Source organism: Coregonus lavaretus (genome assembly GCF_964263955.1).
Source record: "Coregonus lavaretus genome assembly, chromosome: 5".
NCBI lineage: Eukaryota > Metazoa > Chordata > Actinopteri > Salmoniformes > Salmonidae > Coregonus > Coregonus lavaretus.
The window spans coordinates 521,728-543,270 of record NC_139992.1 but is presented as its reverse complement, the minus strand read 5'-3'; the positions used below and the strand labels follow the sequence as shown (position 1 = coordinate 543,270).

At 48.2% G+C, this 21,543-nt stretch overlaps 1 protein-coding gene across 1 annotated transcript in view; it reads right to left on the bottom strand.

The window, feature by feature from the left end:
* bmpr2b (bone morphogenetic protein receptor, type II b (serine/threonine kinase)) overlaps nt 1-21,543 on the bottom strand; it is a 156,979-nt gene that overhangs the window by 68,938 nt on the left and 66,498 nt on the right. Inside the window, exons 2-4 of the mRNA XM_084161018.1 lie at nt 13,082-13,161; nt 12,922-13,033; nt 11,792-11,968 (exon numbers count right to left, since the gene is read on the bottom strand). Of these exons, the coding sequence (XP_084017144.1) occupies nt 11,792-11,968; nt 12,922-13,033; nt 13,082-13,161 (369 nt within the window). The remainder of the gene's footprint in view (nt 1-11,791; nt 11,969-12,921; nt 13,034-13,081; nt 13,162-21,543) is intronic.

The following is a 21,543-nucleotide window of genomic DNA, read 5'->3' as shown; positions in this document are numbered from 1 at the left end:
AAAGAGGGCCAATTATCCACAAATGTTATCTTTTGGGAGGGGCAGAAAACAGTTTTCAACCAGCGATTGAGTGCTGAGACTCTGCTGTAGAGCTCGTCACTTCCCCTAACTGGGAGGGGGCCAGAGACAATTACTCGATGCCGACACATCTTTCTAGCTGATTTACACGCTGAAGCTATGTTGCACTTGGTGACCTCTGACTGTTTCATCCTAACATCGTTGGTGCCGACGTGGATAACAATATCTCTATACTCTCTACACTCGCCAGTTTTAGCTTTAGCCAGCACCATCTTTAGATTAGCCTTAACGTCGGTAGCCCTGCCCCCTGGTAAACAGTGTATGATCGCTGGGTGATTCGTTTTAAGTCTAATACTGCGGGTAATGGAGTCGCCAATGACTAGGGTTTTCAATTTGTCAGAGCTAATGGTGGGAGCCTTCGGCGTCTCAGACCCCGTAACGGGAGGAGTAGAGACAAGAGAAGACTCAGACTCAGACTCCGACTCGCTACATAATGGGGAAAACCGGTTGAAGGTTTCTGTCGGCTGAATGAGCGACACCGGTTGAGCATTCCAACAGTATTTCCCTCCAGAAGCCATGAGAAAGTTGTCCGGCTGCGGGGACTGTGCGGGGGGATTTATACTAACGTTACTGTCTGTACTTACTGGTGGCACAGACGCTGTTTCTTCCTTTCCTACACTGAAATTACCCTTGCCTAACGATTGCGTCTGAAGCTGGGCTTGTAGCACAGCTATTCTCGCCGTAAGGCGATCGTTCTCCTGTATATTATGAGTACAGCGACTGCAATTAGAAGACATCATGTTAATGTTACTACTTAGCTTCGGCTGTTGAAGATGTTGACGAACCATGTCCAGATAAAGCGTCCGGAGTGAAAAAGTTGAATAAGGGAAAAAAGTTGCGATGGAAAAAAAGGAAAATAAAGTAAAGTTGGCAGCTAAAACGCACAGGAAAATGACTCTTCTGTCTCGGGATAAAACGTCCGGGGTGAAAAAGTTTAACGAAAAAAGATGAGTGAGGACAAAACTAAAAAGTTGGTAAATTTGTTGAACACAGAGATTGATTAAACGTTTATTAAAAGTAAAACGTGAATAGTTTGGCAGGTAGCCAAGTAGCAACAAACAGCACAGCAGCACGGAGACAATGCGGAAGCGAGACGGAAGTCACGTAGACTCCATCAGGTAGTGGGTCTCAGTAGTGCTCTGTGAGACTCCATCAGGTAGTGGGTCTCAGTAGTGCTCTGTGAGACTCCATCAGGTAGTGGGTCTCAGTAGTGTTCTGTGAGACTCCATCAGGTAGTGGGTCTCAGTAGTGCTCTGTGAGACTCCATCAGGTAGTGGGTCTCAGTAGTGCTCTGTGAGACTCCATCAGGTAGTGGGTCTCAGTAGTGCTCTGTGAGACTCCATCAGGTAGTGGGTCTCAGTAGTGCTCTGTGAGACTCCATCAGGTAGTGGGTCTCAGTAGTGCTCTGTGAGACTCCATCAGGTAGTGGGTCTCAGTAGTGCTCTGTGAGACTCCATCAGGTAGTGGGTCTCAGTAGTGTTCTGTGAGACTCCATCAGGTAGTGGGTCTCAGTAGTGCTCTGTGAGACTCCATCAGGTAGTGGGTCTCAGTAGTGCTCTGTGAGACTCCATCAGGTAGTGTGTCTCAGTAGTGCTCTGTGAGACTCCATCAGGTAGTGGGTCTCAGTAGTGCTCTGTGAGACTCCATCAGGTAGTGTGTCTCAGTAGTGCTCTGTGAGACTCCATCAGGTAGTGGGTCTCAGTAGTGTTCTGTGAGACTCCATCAGGTAGTGGGTCTCAGTAGTGCTCTGTGAGACTCCATCAGGTAGTGTGTCTCAGTAGTGCTCTGTGAGACTCCATCAGGTAGTATTGTTCAGTAGTGTTCTGTGAGACTCCATCAGGTAGTATTGTTCAGTAGTGTTCTGTGAGACTCCATCAGGTAGTGGGTCTCAGTAGTGTTCTGTGAGACTCCATCAGGTAGTATTGTTCAGTAGTGTTCTGTGAGACTCCATCAGGTAGTGGGTCTCAGTAGTGTTCTGTGAGACTCCATCAGGTAGTGGGTCTCAGTAGTGTTCTGTGAGACTCCATCAGGTAGTGGGTCTCAGTAGTGTTCTGTGAGACTCCATCAGGTAGTATTGTTCAGTAGTGTTCTGTGAGACTCCATCAGGTAGTGGGTCTCAGTAGTGTTCTGTGAGACTCCATCAGGTAGTATTGTTCAGTAGTGTTCTGTGAGACTCCATCAGGTAGTGGGTCTCAGTAGTGTTCTGTGAGACTCCATCAGGTAGTATTGTTCAGTAGTGTTCTGTGAGACTCCATCAGGTAGTATTGTTCAGTAGTGGTCCTCTGTAGCTCAGCTGGTTGAGCACGGCGCTTGTAACGCCAAGGTAGTGGGTTCGAACCCCGGGACCACCCATACACAAAAATGTATGCACGCATGACTGTAAGTCGCTTTGGATAAAAGCGTCTGCTAAATGGCATATTATTATTTATTATTAGTGTTCTGTGTTGGGGAGTGAGAGAGTCTGGAAGGAGAAGCGGAGGTTCTGTGTGGAGGCTGCCAGTCCCTCTCTCCCGTCTGTCTCTTCTCTCTCCCTCTCTCTCCCTCTCTCCCGTCTGTCTCTTCTCTCTCTCTCTCCCTCTCTCCCGTCTGTCTCTTCTCTCTCTCTCTCCCTCTCTGCAGCAGCTCTAAGAGACGGGCATTGTGCTGCCAAGCAGTCTCCCTGGGTAAGTCTATAGAAACCCAGCATAAAGCTACCACACTGACCCGCACACAGCCATCCACAATGAGTTCCACCTGGCTAGGACATTCACCTGAACCAAGAAGTCCCACTAAACATGCAGACTCATTAAACAAATGAACAAGCTTAGAAAGACATCCCACAGCATGATGTCAGAGACAGACAGGATCTAATCAGAACAATGAAACAGAGGACACCGTAACATGGTGAGCACCCTGCTCTCTACTTTTCCTCTACCGTAACATGGTGAGCACCCCTGCTCTCTACTTTTCCTCTACCGTAACATGGTGAGCACCCCTGCTCTCTACTTTTCCTCTACCGTAACATGGTGAGCACCCTGCTCTCTACTTTTCCTCTACCGTAACATGGTGAGCACCCCTGCTCTCTACTTTTCCTCTACCGTAACATGGTGAGCACCCCTGCTCTCTACTTTTCCTCTACCGTAACATGGTGAGCACCCCTGCTCTCTACTTTTCCTCTACCGTAACATGGTGAGCACCCCTGCTCTCTAGTTTTCCTCTACCGTAACATGGTGAGCACCCCTGCTCTCTACTTTTCCTCTACCGTAACATGGTGAGCACCCCTGCTCTCTACTTTTCCTCTACCGTAACATGGTGAGCACCCCTGCTCTCTACTTTTCCTCTACCGTAACATGGTGAGCACCCTGCTCTCTACTTTTCCTCTACCGTAACATGGTGAGCACCCCTGCTCTCTACTTTTCCTCTACCGTAACATGGTGAGCACCCTGCTCTCTACTTTTCCTCTACCGTAACATGGTGAGCACCCCTGCTCTCTACTTTTCCTCTACCGTAACATGGTGAGCACCCCTGCTCTCTACTTTTCCTCTACCGTAACATGGTGAGCACCCTGCTCTCTACTTTTCCTCTACCGTAACATGGTGAGCACCCCTGCTCTCTACTTTTCCTCTACCGTAACATGGTGAGCACCCCTGCTCTCTACTTTTCCTCTACCGTAACATGGTGAGCACCCCTGCTCTCTACTTTTCCTCTACCGTAACATGGTGAGCACCCCTGCTCTCTAGTTTTCCTCTACCGTAACATGGTGAGCACCCCTGCTCTCTACTTTTCCTCTACCGTAACATGGTGAGCACCCCTGCTCTCTACTTTTCCTCTACCGTAACATGGTGAGCACCCCTGCTCTCTACTTTTCCTCTACCGTAACATGGTGAGCACCCTGCTCTCTACTTTTCCTCTACCGTAACATGGTGAGCACCCCTGCTCTCTCCTTTCCTCTACCGTAACATGGTGAGCACCCCTGCTCTCTACTTTTCCTCTACCGTAACATGGTGAGCACCCCTGCTCTACTTTTCCTCTACCGTAACATGGTGAGCACCCCTGCTCTCTACTTTTCCTCTACCGTAACATGGTGAGCACCCCTGCTCTCTACTTTTCCTCTACCGTAACATGGTGAGCACCCTGCTCTCTACTTTTCCTCTACCGTAACATGGTGAGCACCCCTGCTCTCTACTTTTCCTCTACCGTAACATGGTGAGCACCCTGCTCTCTACTTTTCCTCTACCGTAACATGGTGAGCACCCTGCTCTCTACTTTTCCTCTACCGTAACATGGTGAGCACCCCTGCTCTCTACTTTTCCTCTACCGTAACATGGTGAGCACCCCTGCTCTCTACTTTTCCTCTACCGTAACATGGTGAGCACCCTGCTCTCTACTTTTCCTCTACCGTAACATGGTGAGCACCCTGCTCTCTACTTTTCCTCTACCGTAACATGGTGAGCACCCCTGCTCTCTACTTTTCCTCTACCGTAACATGGTGAGCACCCCTGCTCTCTACTTTTCCTCTACCGTAACATGGTGAGCACCCCTGCTCTCTACTTTTCCTCTACCGTAACATGGTGAGCACCCCTGCTCTCTACTTTTCCTCTACCGTAACATGGTGAGCACCCCTGCTCTCTACTTTTCCTCTACCGTAACATGGTGAGCACCCCTGCTCTCTCCTTTCCTCTACCGTAACATGGTGAGCACCCCTGCTCTCTACTTTTCCTCTACCGTAACATGGTGAGCACCCCTGCTCTACTTTTCCTCTACCGTAACATGGTGAGCACCCCTGCTCTCTACTTTTCCTCTACCGTAACATGGTGAGCACCCCTGCTCTCTACTTTTCCTCTACCGTAACATGGTGAGCACCCCTGCTCTCTACTTTTCCTCTACCGTAACATGGTGAGCACCCCTGCTCTCTACTTTTCCTCTACCGTAACATGGTGAGCACCCCTGCTCTCTACTTTCCTCTACCGTAACATGGTGAGCACCCCTGCTCTCTACTTTTCCTCTACCGTAACATGGTGAGCACCCCTGCCCTCTACTTTTCCTCTACCGTAACATGGTGAGCACCCCTGCTCTCTACTTTTCCTCTACCGTAACATGGTGAGCACCCTGCTCTCTACTTTTCCTCTACCGTAACATGGTGAGCACCCTGCTCTCTACTTTTCCTCTACCGTAACATGGTGAGCACCCCTGCTCTCTACTTTTCCTCTACCGTAACATGGTGAGCACCCTGCTCTCTACTTTTCCTCTACCGTAACATGGTGAGCACCCCTGCTCTCTACTTTTCCTCTACCGTAACATGGTGAGCACCCCTGCTCTCTACTTTTCCTCTACCGTAACATGGTGAGCACCCCTGCTCTCTACTTTTCCTCTACCGTAACATGGTGAGCACCCCTGCTCTCTACTTTTCCTCTACCGTAACATGGTGAGCACCCTGCTCTCTACTTTTCCTCTACCGTAACATGGTGAGCACCCCTGCTCTCTACTTTTCCTCTACCGTAACATGGTGAGCACCCCTGCTCTCTACTTTTCCTCTACCGTAACATGGTGAGCACCCCTGCTCTCTACTTTTCCTCTACCGTAACATGGTGAGCACCCCTGCTCTCTACTTTTCCTCTACCGTAACATGGTGAGCACCCCTGCTCTCTACTTTTCCTCTACCGTAATATGGTGAGCACCCCTGCTCTCTACTTTTCCTCTACCGTAACATGGTGAGCACCCTGCTCTCTACTTTTCCTCTACCGTAACATGGTGAGCACCCTGCTCTCTACTTTTCCTCTACCGTAACATGGTGAGCACCCTGCTCTCTACTTTTCCTCTACCGTAACATGGTGAGCACCCCTGCTCTCTACTTTTCCTCTACCGTAACATGGTGAGCACCCTGCTCTCTACTTTTCCTCTACCGTAACATGGTGAGCACCCCTGCTCTCTACTTTTCCTCTACCGTAACATGGTGAGCACCCTGCTCTCTACTTTTCCTCTACCGTAACATGGTGAGCACCCCTGCTCTCTACTTTTCCTCTACCGTAACATGGTGAGCACCCCTGCTCTCTACTTTTCCTTTACCGTAACATGGTGAGCACCCCTGCTCTCTACTTTTCCTCTACCGTAACATGGTGAGCACCCCTGCTCTCTACTTTTCCTCTACCGTAACATGGTGAGCACCCCTGCTCTCTACTTTTCCTCTACCGTAACATGGTGAGCACCCCTGCTCTCTACTTTTCCTCTACCGTAACATGGTGAGCACCCCTGCTCTCTCCTTTCCTCTACCGTAACATGGTGAGCACCCCTGCTCTCTACTTTTCCTCTACCGTAACATGGTGAGCACCCCTGCTCTACTTTTCCTCTACCGTAACATGGTGAGCACCCCTGCTCTCTACTTTTCCTCTACCGTAACATGGTGAGCACCCCTGCTCTCTACTTTTCCTCTACCGTAACATGGTGAGCACCCTGCTCTCTACTTTTCCTCTACCGTAACATGGTGAGCACCCCTGCTCTCTACTTTTCCTCTACCGTAACATGGTGAGCACCCCTGCTCTCTACTTTTCCTCTACCGTAACATGGTGAGCACCCTGCTCTCTACTTTTCCTCTACCGTAACATGGTGAGCACCCCTGCTCTCTCCTTTCCTCTACCGTAACATGGTGAGCACCCCTGCTCTCTACTTTTCCTCTACCGTAACATGGTGAGCACCCCTGCTCTACTTTTCCTCTACCGTAACATGGTGAGCACCCCTGCTCTCTACTTTTCCTCTACCGTAACATGGTGAGCACCCTGCTCTCTACTTTTCCTCTACCGTAACATGGTGAGCACCCTGCTCTCTACTTTTCCTCTACCGTAACATGGTGAGCACCCCTGCTCTCTACTTTTCCTCTACCGTAACATGGTGAGCACCCTGCTCTCTACTTTTCCTCTACCGTAACATGGTGAGCACCCTGCTCTCTACTTTTCCTCTACCGTAACATGGTGAGCACCCCTGCTCTCTACTTTTCCTCTACCGTAACATGGTGAGCACCCCTGCTCTCTACTTTTCCTCTACCGTAACATGGTGAGCACCCTGCTCTCTACTTTTCCTCTACCGTAACATGGTGAGCACCCTGCTCTCTACTTTTCCTCTACCGTAACATGGTGAGCACCCCTGCTCTCTACTTTCCTCTACCGTAACATGGTGAGCACCCCTGCTCTCTACTTTTCCTCTACCGTAACATGGTGAGCACCCCTGCTCTCTACTTTTCCTCTACCGTAACATGGTGAGCACCCCTGCTCTCTACTTTTCCTCTACCGTAACATGGTGAGCACCCAGCTCTCTCCTTTCCTCTACCGTAACATGGTGAGCACCCCTGCTCTCTACTTTTCCTCTACCGTAACATGGTGAGCACCCCTGCTCTACTTTTCCTCTACCGTAACATGGTGAGCACCCCTGCTCTCTACTTTTCCTCTACCGTAACATGGTGAGCACCCCTGCTCTCTACTTTTCCTCTACCGTAACATGGTGAGCACCCCTGCTCTCTACTTTTCCTCTACCGTAACATGGTGAGCACCCCTGCTCTCTACTTTTCCTCTACCGTAACATGGTGAGCACCCCTGCTCTCTACTTTTCCTCTACCGTAACATGGTGAGCACCCCTGCTCTCTAATTTTCCTCTACCGTAACATGGTGAGCACCCCTGCTCTCTACTTTTCCTCTACCGTAACATGGTGAGCACCCCTGCTCTCTACTTTTCCTCTACCGTAACATGGTGAGCACCCTGCTCTCTACTTTTCCTCTACCGTAACATGGTGAGCACCCTGCTCTCTACTTTTCCTCTACCGTAACATGGTGAGCACCCCTGCTCTCTACTTTTCCTCTACCGTAACATGGTGAGCACCCCTGCTCTCTACTTTTCCTCTACCGTAACATGGTGAGCACCCTGCTCTCTACTTTTCCTCTACCGTAACATGGTGAGCACCCCTGCTCTCTACTTTTCCTCTACCGTAACATGGTGAGCACCCTGCTCTCTACTTTTCCTCTACCGTAACATGGTGAGCACCCCTGCTCTCTACTTTTCCTCTACCGTAACATGGTGAGCACCCTGCTCTCTACTTTTCCTCTACCGTAACATGGTGAGCACCCCTGCTCTCTACTTTTCCTCTACCGTAACATGGTGAGCACCCCTGCTCTCTACTTTTCCTCTACCGTAACATGGTGAGCACCCCTGCTCTCTACTTTTCCTCTACCGTAACATGGTGAGCACCCCTGCTCTCTACTTTTCCTCTACCGTAACATGGTGAGCACCCTGCTCTCTACTTTTCCTCTACCGTAACATGGTGAGCACCCCTGCTCTCTACTTTTCCTCTACCGTAACATGGTGAGCACCCCTGCTCTCTACTTTTCCTCTACCGTAACATGGTGAGCACCCCTGCTCTCTACTTTTCCTCTACCGTAACATGGTGAGCACCCTGCTCTCTACTTTTCCTCTACCGTAACATGGTGAGCACCCCTGCTCTCTACTTTTCCTCTACCGTAACATGGTGAGCACCCCTGCTCTCTACTTTTCCTCTACCGTAACATGGTGAGCACCCTGCTCTCTACTTTTCCTCTACCGTAACATGGTGAGCACCCCTGCTCTCTACTTTTCCTCTACCGTAACATGGTGAGCACCCCTGCTCTCTACTTTTCCTCTACCGTAACATGGTGAGCACCCCTGCTCTCTACTTTTCCTCTACCGTAACATGGTGAGCACCCCTGCTCTCTACTTTTCCTCTACCGTAACATGGTGAGCACCCCTGCTCTCTACTTTTCCTCTACCGTAACATGGTGAGCACCCCTGCTCTCTACTTTTCCTCTACCGTAACATGGTGAGCACCCCTGCTCTCTACTTTTCCTCTACCGTAACATGGTGAGCACCCCTGCTCTCTCCTTTCCTCTACCGTAACATGGTGAGCACCCCTGCTCTCTACTTTTCCTCTACCGTAACATGGTGAGCACCCCTGCTCTCTACTTTTCCTCTACCGTAACATGGTGAGCACCCCTGCTCTCTACTTTTCCTCTACCGTAACATGGTGAGCAGCTCTCTACTTTTCCTCTACCGTAACATGGTGAGCACCCCTGCTCTCTACTTTTCCTCTACCGTAACATGGTGAGCACCCCTGCTCTCTACTTTTCCTCTACCGTAACATGGTGAGCACCCCTGCTCTCTACTTTTCCTCTACCGTAACATGGTGAGCACCCCTGCTCTCTACTTTTCCTCTACCGTAACATGGTGAGCACCCCTGCTCTCTACTTTTCCTCTACCGTAACATGGTGAGCACCCCTGCTCTCTACTTTTCCTCTACCGTAACATGGTGAGCACCCCTGCTCTCTACTTTTCCTCTACCGTAACATGGTGAGCACCCCTGCTCTCTACTTTTCCTCTACCGTAACATGGTGAGCACCCCTGCTCTCTACTTTTCCTCTACCGTAACATGGTGAGCACCCCTGCTCTCTACTTTTCCTCTACCGTAACATGGTGAGCACCCCTGCTCTCTACTTTTCCTCTACCGTAACATGGTGAGCACCCCTGCTCTCTACTTTTCCTCTACCGTAACATGGTGAGCACCCCTGCTCTCTACTTTTCCTCTACCGTAACATGGTGAGCACCCCTGCTCTCTACTTTTCCTCTACCGTAACATGGTGAGCACCCCTGCTCTCTACTTTTCCTCTACCGTAACATGGTGAGCACCCCTGCTCTCTACTTTTCCTCTACCGTAACATGGTGAGCACCCCTGCTCTCTACTTTTCCTCTACCGTAACATGGTGAGCACCCCTGCTCTCTACTTTTCCTCTACCGTAACATGGTGAGCACCCCTGCTCTCTACTTTTCCTCTACCGTAACATGGTGAGCACCCCTGCTCTCTACTTTTCCTCTACCGTAACATGGTGAGCACCCCTGCTCTCTACTTTTCCTCTACCGTAACATGGTGAGCACCCCTGCTCTCTACTTTTCCTCTACCGTAACATGGTGAGCACCCCTGCTCTCTACTTTTCCTCTACCGTAACATGGTGAGCACCCCTGCTCTCTACTTTTCCTCTACCGTAACATGGTGAGCACCCCTGCTCTCTACTTTTCCTCTACCGTAACATGGTGAGCACCCCTGCTCTCTACTTTTCCTCTACCGTAACATGGTGAGCACCCCTGCTCTCTACTTTTCCTCTACCGTAACATGGTGAGCACCCCTGCTCTCTACTTTTCCTCTACCGTAACATGGTGAGCACCCCTGCTCTCTACTTTTCCTCTACCGTAACATGGTGAGCACCCCTGCTCTCTACTTTTCCTCTACCGTAACATGGTGAGCACCCCTGCTCTCTACTTTTCCTCTACCGTAACATGGTGAGCACCCCTGCTCTCTACTTTTCCTCTACCGTAACATGGTGAGCACCCCTGCTCTCTACTTTTCCTCTACCGTAACATGGTGAGCACCCCTGCTCTCTACTTTTCCTCTACCGTAACATGGTGAGCACCCCTGCTCTCTACTTTTCCTCTACCGTAACATGGTGAGCACCCCTGCTCTCTACTTTTCCTCTACCGTAACATGGTGAGCACCCCTGCTCTCTACTTTTCCTCTACCGTAACATGGTGAGCACCCCTGCTCTCTACTTTTCCTCTACCGTAACATGGTGAGCACCCCTGCTCTCTACTTTTCCTCTACCGTAACATGGTGAGCACCCCTGCTCTCTACTTTTCCTCTACCGTAACATGGTGAGCACCCCTGCTCTCTACTTTTCCTCTACCGTAACATGGTGAGCACCCCTGCTCTCTACTTTTCCTCTACCGTAACATGGTGAGCACCCCTGCTCTCTACTTTTCCTCTACCGTAACATGGTGAGCACCCCTGCTCTCTACTTTTCCTCTACCGTAACATGGTGAGCACCCCTGCTCTCTACTTTTCCTCTACCGTAACATGGTGAGCACCCCTGCTCTCTACTTTTCCTCTACCGTAACATGGTGAGCACCCCTGCTCTCTACTTTTCCTCTACCGTAACATGGTGAGCACCCCTGCTCTCTACTTTTCCTCTACCGTAACATGGTGAGCACCCCTGCTCTCTACTTTTCCTCTACCGTAACATGGTGAGCACCCCTGCTCTCTACTTTTCCTCTACCGTAACATGGTGAGCACCCCTGCTCTCTACTTTTCCTCTACCGTAACATGGTGAGCACCCCTGCTCTCTACTTTTCCTCTACCGTAACATGGTGAGCACCCTGCTCTCTACTTTTCCTCTACCGTAACATGGTGAGCACCCCTGCTCTCTACTTTTCCTCTACCGTAACATGGTGAGCACCCCTGCTCTCTACTTTTCCTCTACCGTAACATGGTGAGCACCCCTGCTCTCTACTTTTCCTCTACCGTAACATGGTGAGCACCCCTGCTCTCTACTTTTCCTCTAAACATTCCCTCACCTTCTGCTGTTATTTGACCTAATACTCATTCATGGTTTTATAATGGCTGTTAAGATTATTGTGGCTGTGCCAAATGTTTCAGTTGTTAGTCACAGTGATGTGCTAACACCGTCTGATAGCTACACCGCTGAGAAAGTCAGAGAAATATTGATGCAGTACTTTAGGGTATCCTACCCTAGTACTGCACTGAAATGTATTATCGATTCTGATGATGTAGTTAAGTGTGATTAAACTGCAGTGTGGCTTTACAGAGAGGCTGGGCTGAAGTCGGGCGGAGGGTCAGGGTTAGAGGTTAAGGGTCAGGGGTTATGGTACTTACATAGCTGTGCGGCGGTGGGGCTGGGAGGGGGGAAGTCCTCGGTGAAGTTGACGTTACACATGTTGGTGCTGCAGCAGCAGAACCTATACGTCCCATTCTGGATCTGAGACGGAGTAGTCGTAACCACGCAACGGTTGTCATGGCACTCCTGCTGGTCCCCGATGTGAGTCCAGCAACCTGGAGGAGGATAGCAAGGAGGATAAGAGACTGCTGCGGACAGGATGTGAGTGTGTGTTTTGCCTTTGATTATAAACACTGTGTGGGTCACAGAGAGAGACAGAGAGTGAGAGTGAGAGAGAGAGAGTCCACAAAATGAGGTGGAAACTGAGCTGCACTTCCTAACCTCCTGCCAAATGTATGACCATATTAGAGACACATATTTCCCTCAGATTACACAGATCCACAAAGAATTCGAAAACAAACCCAATTTTGATAAACTCCCTTATCTACTGGGTGAAAAACCACAGTGTGCCATCACAGCTGCAAGATTTGTGACCTGTTGCCACAAGAAAAGGGCAACCAGTGAAGAACAAACACCATTGTAAATACAACCCATATTTATGTTTATTTATTTTCCCATTTGTACTTTAACTATTTGCACATCGTTACAACACTGTATATATACATAATATGACATTTGAAATGTCTTTATTCTTTTGGAACTTCTGAGTGTAATGTTTACTGTTAATATTTATTGTTTATTTCACTTTTGTTTATTATCTACTTCACTTGCTTTGGCAACGTTAACATACGTTTCCCATGCCAATAAAGCCCTTACATTGAAATTGAATTGAGAGAGAGAGACAGAGAGAGAGAGAGAGAGACAGAGACAGAGAGAGAGAGAGAGAGAGAGAGAGAGAGAGAGAGAGAGAGAGAGAGAGAGACAGAGAGAGAGACAGAGAGAGAGAGAGACAGAGAGAGAGACAGAGAGAGAGACAGAGAGAGAGACAGAGACAGACAGAGACAGAGAGAGAGAGAGAGAGAGAGACAGAGAGAGACAGAGACAGAGAGAGCGAGAGAGAGAGAGAGAGAGAGAGAGAGAGAGAGAGGAAAGTGATGGTGATGGAGTGATGACATTGACCCTGTTTTACCGTCTCTAGTGAGTGTGTGTATTGAGAGAGTAGACGTACCCTGTTTGACCAGGTGTATGTCTCCGTCTTTAGTCTTCTCCCACAGGCCATAGCATCGAGAGCCCTTACTGCAGCGTATAGTAGTATTCTCCCTGGTCATAGGCCAGTCACCTGCTCCTCCTCCTCCCCCTGCTCCTCCTCCTCCTCCTGCTCTTCCTCCTCCTCCTCCTCCTCCATGCTGCTCCTCATACTGCTGCTGCTGGTCGATGAAGGCACACTCACGCTCCTCGCTCTGGGCAGCTAGGGAGAGGGAGAGAGAGGGGAGGAGAGAGAGGGGAGAGATGGAGAGGGGGAGAGAGAGGGAGGAGGGGGAGAGAGAGGGAGGAGGGAGAGGGGGGAGAGAGGGAGAGGGGGGAGAGATGGAGAGGGGGAGAGAGAGGGAAGAGGGGGAGAGAGAGGGAGGAGGGGGAGAGAGAGGGAGAGGGAGGGAGGAGAGAGAGGGAGGAGGGGGAGAGAGAGGGAGGAGGGAGAGAGGGAGAGGGGGGAGAGATGGAGAGGGGGAGAGAGAGGGAGGAGGAGGAGAGAGAGGGAGGAGGGAGAGGGGGGAGAGAGGGAGAGGGGAAGAGATGGAGAGGGGGAGAGAGAGGGAGGGGAGAGAGAGGGAGGAGGGGAGAGAAAGGGAGGAGGGAGAGGGGGAGAGAGGGAGAGGGGGAGAGATGGAGAGGAGGAGAGAGAGGGAGGAGGGAGAGGGGGAGAGAGGGAGAGGGGGAGAGATGGGAGAGGGGGAGAGAGGGAGGAGGAGGAGAGGGAGGAGGAGGAGAGAGGGAGGAGGGAGAGGGGGGAGAGAGGGAGAGGGGGAGAGATGGAGAGGGGAGAGAGAGGGAGGAGGAGAGGGGGGAGAGAGGGAGAGGGGGAGAGATGGAGAGGGGGAGAGAGAGGGAGAGAGATGGAGGAGGGAGATGGGGGGAGAGGGAGAGAGAGGTTAGTGAAAATAATTGCACTTCTGAGACAGAAAAGCATGGGTCTGGATGGGGGGTGTTCACATGGGGGGATGAACTGTAGTTAATCAAATCACATTTTATTTGCCACATGTGCCCGAATACAACAGGTGTAGACCTTACAGTGAAATGCTTACTTACAAGCCCTTAACCAACAATGCAGTTTTAAGAAAATAAAAAAGTGTTAAGTAAAAAATAAAAAATAAAATAATAATTAAAGAGCAGCAGTAAAATAAAATAACAGTAGGGAGGCTATATACAGGGGGTATTATTCACATGGGGGGATGAACTGTAGTTAATCAGGTATTCACATGGGGATATGAACTGTAGCTAATCAGGTATTCACATGGGGATATGAACTGTAGCTAATCAGGTATTCACATGGGGATATGAACTGTAGCTAATCAGGTATTCACATGGGGATATGAACTGTAGCTAATCAGGTATTCACATGGGGATATGAACTGTAGCTAATCAGGTATTCACATGGGGGGATGAACTGTAGCTAATCAGGTATTCACATGGGGATATGAACTGTAGTTAATCAGGTATTCACATGGGGATATGAACTGTAGCTAATCAGGTATTCACATGGGGATATGAACTGTAGCTAATCAGGTATTCACATGGGGATATGAACTGTAGCTAATCAGGTATTCACATGGGGATATGAACTGTAGCTAATCAGGTATTCACATGGGGGGATGAACTGTAGCTAATCAGGTATTCACATGGGGATATGAACTGTAGTTAATCAGGTATTCACATGGGGATATGAACTGTAGCTAATCAGGTATTCACATGGGGGGATGAACTGTAGCTAATCAGGTATTCACATGGGGATATGAACTGTAGTTAATCAGGTATTCACATGGGGATATGAACTGTAGCTAATCAGGTATTCACATGGGGGATGAACTGTAGCTAATCAGGTATTCACATGGTGGATGAACTGTAGTTAATCAGGTATTCACATGGGGATATGAACTGTAGCTAATCAGGTATTCACATGGGGATATGAACTGTAGTTAATCAGGTATTCACATGGGGATATGAACTGTAGCTAATCAGGTATTCACATGGGGGGATGAACTGTAGCTAATCAGGTATTCACATGGGGATATGAACTGTAGTTAATCAGGTATTCACATGGGGATATGAACTGTAGCTAATCAGGTATTCACATGGGGGGATGAACTGTAGCTAATCAGGTATTCACATGGGGATATGAACTGTAGTTAATCAGGTATTCACATGGGGATATGAACTGTAGCTAATCAGGTATTCACATGGGGGGATGAACTGTAGCTAATCAGGTATTCACATGGTGGATGAACTGTAGTTAATCAGGTATTCACATGGGGATATGAACTGTAGCTAATCAGGTATTCACATGGGGATATGAACTGTAGCTAATCAGGTATTCACATGGGGATATGAACTGTAGCTAATCAGGTATTCACATGGGGGGATGAACTGTAGCTAATCAGGTATTCACATGGGGATATGAACTGTAGTTAATCAGGTATTCACATGGGGATATGAACTGTAGCTAATCAGGTATTCACATGGGGGATGAACTGTAGCTAATCAGGTATTCACATGGGGATATGAACTGTAGTTAATCAGGTATTCACATGGGGATATGAACTGTAGCTAATCAGGTATTCACATGGGGGGATGAACTGTAGCTAATCAGGTATTCACATGGTGGATGAACTGTAGTTAATCAGGTATTCACATGGGGATATGAACTGTAGCTAATCAGGTATTCACATGGGGATATGAACTGTAGTTAATCAGGTATTCACATGGGGATATGAACTGTAGCTAATCATGTATTCACATGGGGGGATGAACTGTAGCTAATCAGGTATTCACATGGGGATATGAACTGTAGTTAATCAGGTATTCACATGGGGATATGAACTGTAGCTAATCAGGTATTCACATGGGGGGATGAACTGTAGCTAATCAGGTATTCACATGGGGATATGAACTGTAGCTAATCAGGTATTCACATGGGGGATGAACTGTAGTTAATCAGGTATTCACATGGGGGATGAACTGTAGCTAATCAGGTATTCACATGGGGATATGAACTGTAGTTAATCAGGTATTCACATGGGGATATGAACTGTAGCTAATCAGGTATTCACATGGGGGGATGAACTGTAGCTAATCAGGTATTCACATGGGGATATGAACTGTAGCTAATCAGGTATTCACATGGGGATATGAACTGTAGCTAATCAGGTATTCACATGGGGGATGAACTGTAGTTAATCAGGTATTCACATGGGGGGATGAACTGTAGCTAATCAGGTATTCACATGGGGATATGAACTGTAGTTAATCAGGTATTCACATGGGGATATGAACTGTAGCTAATCAGGTATTCACATGGGGATATGAACTGTAGCTAATCAGGTATTCACATGGGGATATGAACTGTAGCTAATCAGGTATTCACATGGGGGGATGAACTGTAGCTAATCAGGTATTCACATGGGGATATGAACTGTAGCTAATCAGGTATTCACATGGGGGATGAACTGTAGTTAATCAGGTATTCACATGGGGATATGAACATTAGCTAATCAGGTATTCACATGGGGATATGAGCTGTAGCTAATCAGGTATTCACATGGGGATATGAGCTGTAGCTAATCAGGTATTCACATGGGGGGATGAACTGTAGTCAATCAGGTATTCACATGGGGGGATGAACTATAGTTAATCAGGTATTCACATGGTGGATGAACTGTAGTTAATCAGGTATTCACATGGGGATATGAACTGTAGCTAATCAGGTATTCACATGGGGGGATGAACTGTAGTTAATCAGGTATTCACATGGGGATATGAACTGTAGCTAATCAGGTATTCACATGGGGATATGAACTGTAGCTAATCAGGTATTCACATGGGGGATGAACTGTAGTTAATCAGGTATTCACATGGGGGGATGAACTGTAGCTAATCAGGTATTCACATGGGGATATGAACTGTAGTTAATCAGGTATTCACATGGGGATATGAACTGTAGCTAATCAGGTATTCACATGGGGATATGAACTGTAGCTAATCAGGTATTCACATGGGGATATGAACTGTAGCTAATCAGGTATTCACATGGGGGGATGAACTGTAGCTAATCAGGTATTCACATGGGGATATGAACTGTAGCTAATCAGGTATTCACATGGAGGATGAACTGTAGTTAATCAGGTATTCACATGGGGATATGAACATTAGCTAATCAGGTATTCACATGGGGATATGAGCTGTAGCTAATCAGGTATTCACATGGGGATATGAGCTGTAGCTAATCAGGTATTCACATGGGGGGATGAACTGTAGTCAATCAGGTATTCACATGGGGGGATGAACTATAGTTAATCAGGTATTCACATGGTGGATGAACTGTAGTTAATCAGGTATTCACATGGGGATATGAACTGTAGTTAATCAGGTATTCACATGGGGATATGAACTGTAGTTAATCAGGTATTCACATGGGGATATGAACTGTAGTTAATCAGGTATTCACATGGAGGGGTGAACTGTAGTTAATCAGGTATTCACATGGGGATATGAACTGTAGTTAATCAGGTATTCACATGGAGGGGTGAACTGTAGTTAATCAGGTATTCACATGGGGGGATGAACTGTAGTTAATCAGGTATTCACATGGAGGGGTGAACTGTAGTTAATCAGGTATTCACATGGGGATATGAACTGTAGTTAATCAGGTATTCACATGGAGGGGTGAACTGTAGTTAATCAGGTATTCACATGGGGATATGAACTGTAGTTAATCAGGTATTCACATGGAGGGGTGAACTGTAGTTAATCAGGTATTCACATGGGGGGATGAACTGTAGCTAATCAGGTATTCACATGGAGGGGTGAACTGTAGTTAATCAGGTATTCACATGGGGATATGAACTGTAGTTAATCAGGTATTCACATGGAGGGGTGAACTGTAGTTAATCAGGTATTCACATGGGGATATGAACTGTAGTTAATCAGGTATTCACATGGAGGGGTGAACTGTAGTTAATCAGGTATTCACATGGGGATATGAACTGTAGTTAATCAGGTATTCACATGGAGGGGTGAACTGTAGTTAATCAGGTATTCACATGGGGATATGAACTGTAGTTAATCAGGTATTCACATGGGGATATGAACTGTAGTTAATCAGGTATTCACATGGGGGGATGAACTGTAGTTAATCAGATGCTGTGGCCAGGGGTTCAGATAGTGGTCTGTTTGACAGACAGACAGACAGACAGGCAGACAGGCAGACAGACAGACAGGCAGGCAGACAGACAGACAGGCAGACAGGCAGACAGACAGACAGGCAGACAGACAGACAAGGACACTAAGGTAATATAAACAAGGGTATCCTCTGAAGTGCAACAGCATGGAGAAAGGGTATCCTCTGAAGTGCACCAGCATGGAGAAAGGGTATCCTCTGAAGTGCACCAGCATGGAGAAAGGGTATCCTCTGATTTGAGTCATGTGTTCAGTGTTCCATGGCCCAGAGGTAAACAAAGCAGGGTATTTGAGAATGTACTGAGAGAAGACAGACTGATGAAAGATAATATAAAGTGCCCTTATTTCCATAAACAGAGACCAGTGTCTATCCCAAATGGCACCTTATAACCGACATAGTGCACTACTTTTGACCAAACATTTCAGGAATTGGGTACCATTTGGGATGCATCTGAGGAGATTGTGTTTAAAGACAGACAATGGATATCTCTCCTCTAGTAGAGGGTTTCCCAAACGCCTCCTCGTACTCCACACTTTAATCAACTCCCTTCCTTCTTCACCTCCCTCACCCCTCCTCCCCCTCCCTGTACTCCACACTTTAATCAACTCCCTTCCCCTCCCTCACCCCTCCTCCCCCTCCCTGTACTCCACACTTGAATCAACTCCCTTTCTCCTTCCCCTCCCTCACCCCTCCTCCCCCTCCCTGTACTCCACACTTCAATCAACTCCCTTCCTCCTTCCCCTCCCTCACCCCTCCTCTCCCTCCCTGAGCCCCCTGCACCTCCCTGGCCCTGAGCCCCCTGCACCTCCCTGGCCCTGAGCCCCCTGCACCCCCCTGGCCCTGAGCCCCCTACACCTCCCCTGCACCTCCCTGGCCCTGAGCCCCCTGCACCTCCCTGGCCCTGAGCCCCCTGCACCCCCCTGCACCCCCCTGGCCCTGAGCCCCCTACACCTCCCCTGCACCTCCCTGGCCCTGAGCCCCCTAAACCTCCCTGGGCCCCCTACACCTCCCTGGGCCCCCTACACCTCCCTGGCCCTGAGCCCCCTGCACCTCCCTGGCCTGTGAAGTGTTGGGGCAGGGCAAATCTTTCCCCCTGCTTGGCCTGTCTGGCCTCATTAAGTGTCACTGTTTGTTGTCTGTGTCTGCAGCAGGAGGCAGAGAGGGGACTGCAGCAGGAGGCAGAGAGGGGACTGCAGCAGGAAGCAGAGAGGGGGCTCTGCAGGAGGAGGCAGAGAGGGGGCTGCAGCAGGAAGCAGAGAGGGGGCTCTGCAGCAGGAGGCAGAGAGGGGACTGCAGCAGGAAGCAGAGAGGGGACTGCAGCAGGAGGCAGAGAGGGGGCTCTGCAGCAGGAGGCAGAGAGGGGACTGCAGCAGGAAGCAGAGAGGGGACTGCAGCAGGAGGCAGAGAGGGGACTGCAGCAGGAGGCAGAGAGGGGACTGCAGCAGGAGGCAGAGTGGGGACTGCAGCAGGAGGCAGAGTGGGGACTGCAGCAGGAGGCAGAGAGGGGACTGCAGCAGGAGGCAGAGTGGGGACTGCAGCAGGAAGCAGAGAGGGGACTGCAGCAGGAAGCAGAGTGGGGACTGCAGCAGGAGGCAGAGAGGGGGCTCTGCAGCAGGAGGCAGAGAGGGGACTGCAGCATGAGGCAGAGGGGACTGCAGCAGGAGGCAGAGAGGGGACTGCAGCAGGAGGCAGAGAGGGGACTGCAGCAGGAGGCAGAGAGGGGGCTCTGCAGGAGGAGAATGGAAGCTGTAGGGGGAGTGGTCTCTATGTTTCTATGAGGGAGGTCTTTGTCTGCAGCTGTATAGGAGAGAGAGGCTCTCATGATCTGTCACTACTACCATGATCTATCACTACTACCATGATCTATCTATCACTACTACCATGATCTATCACTACTACCATGATCTATCACTACTACCATGATCTATCACTACTACCATGATCTATCACTACTACCATGATCTATCACTACTACCATGATCTGTTACTACTACCATGATCTATCTATCACTACTACCATGATCTGTCACTACTACCATGATCTGTCACTACTACCATGATCTATCACTACTACCATGATCTGTCACTACTACCATGATCTATCACTACTACCATGATCTATCTATCACTACTACCATGATCTATCACTACTACCATGATCTATCACTACTACCATGATCTGTCACTACTACCATGATATCACTACTACCATGATCTATCACTACTACCATGATCTGTCACTACTACCATGATCTATCTATCACTACTACCATGATCTATCTATCACTACTACCATGATCTATCTATCACTACTACCATGATCTATCACTACTACCATGATCTATCACTACTACCATGATCTATCACTACTACCATGATCTATCACTACTACCATGATCTATCACTACTACCATGATCTATCACTACTACCATTATCTATCACTACTACCATGATCTATCACTACTACCATGATCTATCACTACTACCATGATCTATCACTACTACCATGATCTGTCACTACTACCATGATCTATCACTACTACCATGATCTATCACTACTACCATGATCTATCACTACTACCATGATCTGTCACTACTACCATGATCTATCACTACTACCATGATCTATCTATCACTACTACCATGATCTGTCACTACTACCATGATCTATCTATCACTACTACCATGATCTATCTATCACTACTACCATGATCTATCACTACTACCATGATCTGTCACTACTACCATGATCTGTCACTACTACCATGATCTATCTATCACTACTACCATGATCTATCACTACTACCATGATCTATCACTACTACCATGATCTATCACTACTACCATGATCTATCACTACTACCATGATCTATCTATCACTACTACCATGATCTATCACTACTACCATGATCTATCACTACTACCATGATCTATCTATCACTACTACCATGATCTATCACTACTACCATGATCTGTCACTACTACCATGATCTATCACTACTACCATGATCTATCTATCACTACTACCATGATCTGTCACTACTACCATGATCTATCACTACTACCATGATCTATCTATCACTACTACCATGATCTATCACTACTACCATGATCTATCTATCACTACTACCATGATCTGTCACTACTACCATGATCTATCACTACTACCATGATCTATCACTACTACCATGATCTATCACTACTACCATGATCTGTCACTACTACCATGATCTATCACTACTACCATGATCTATCACTACTACCATGATCTGTCACTACTACCATGATCTATCACTACTACCATGATCTATCACTACTACCATGATCTGTCACTACTACCATGATCTATCTATCACTACTACCATGATCTATCTATCACTACTACCATGATCTATCTA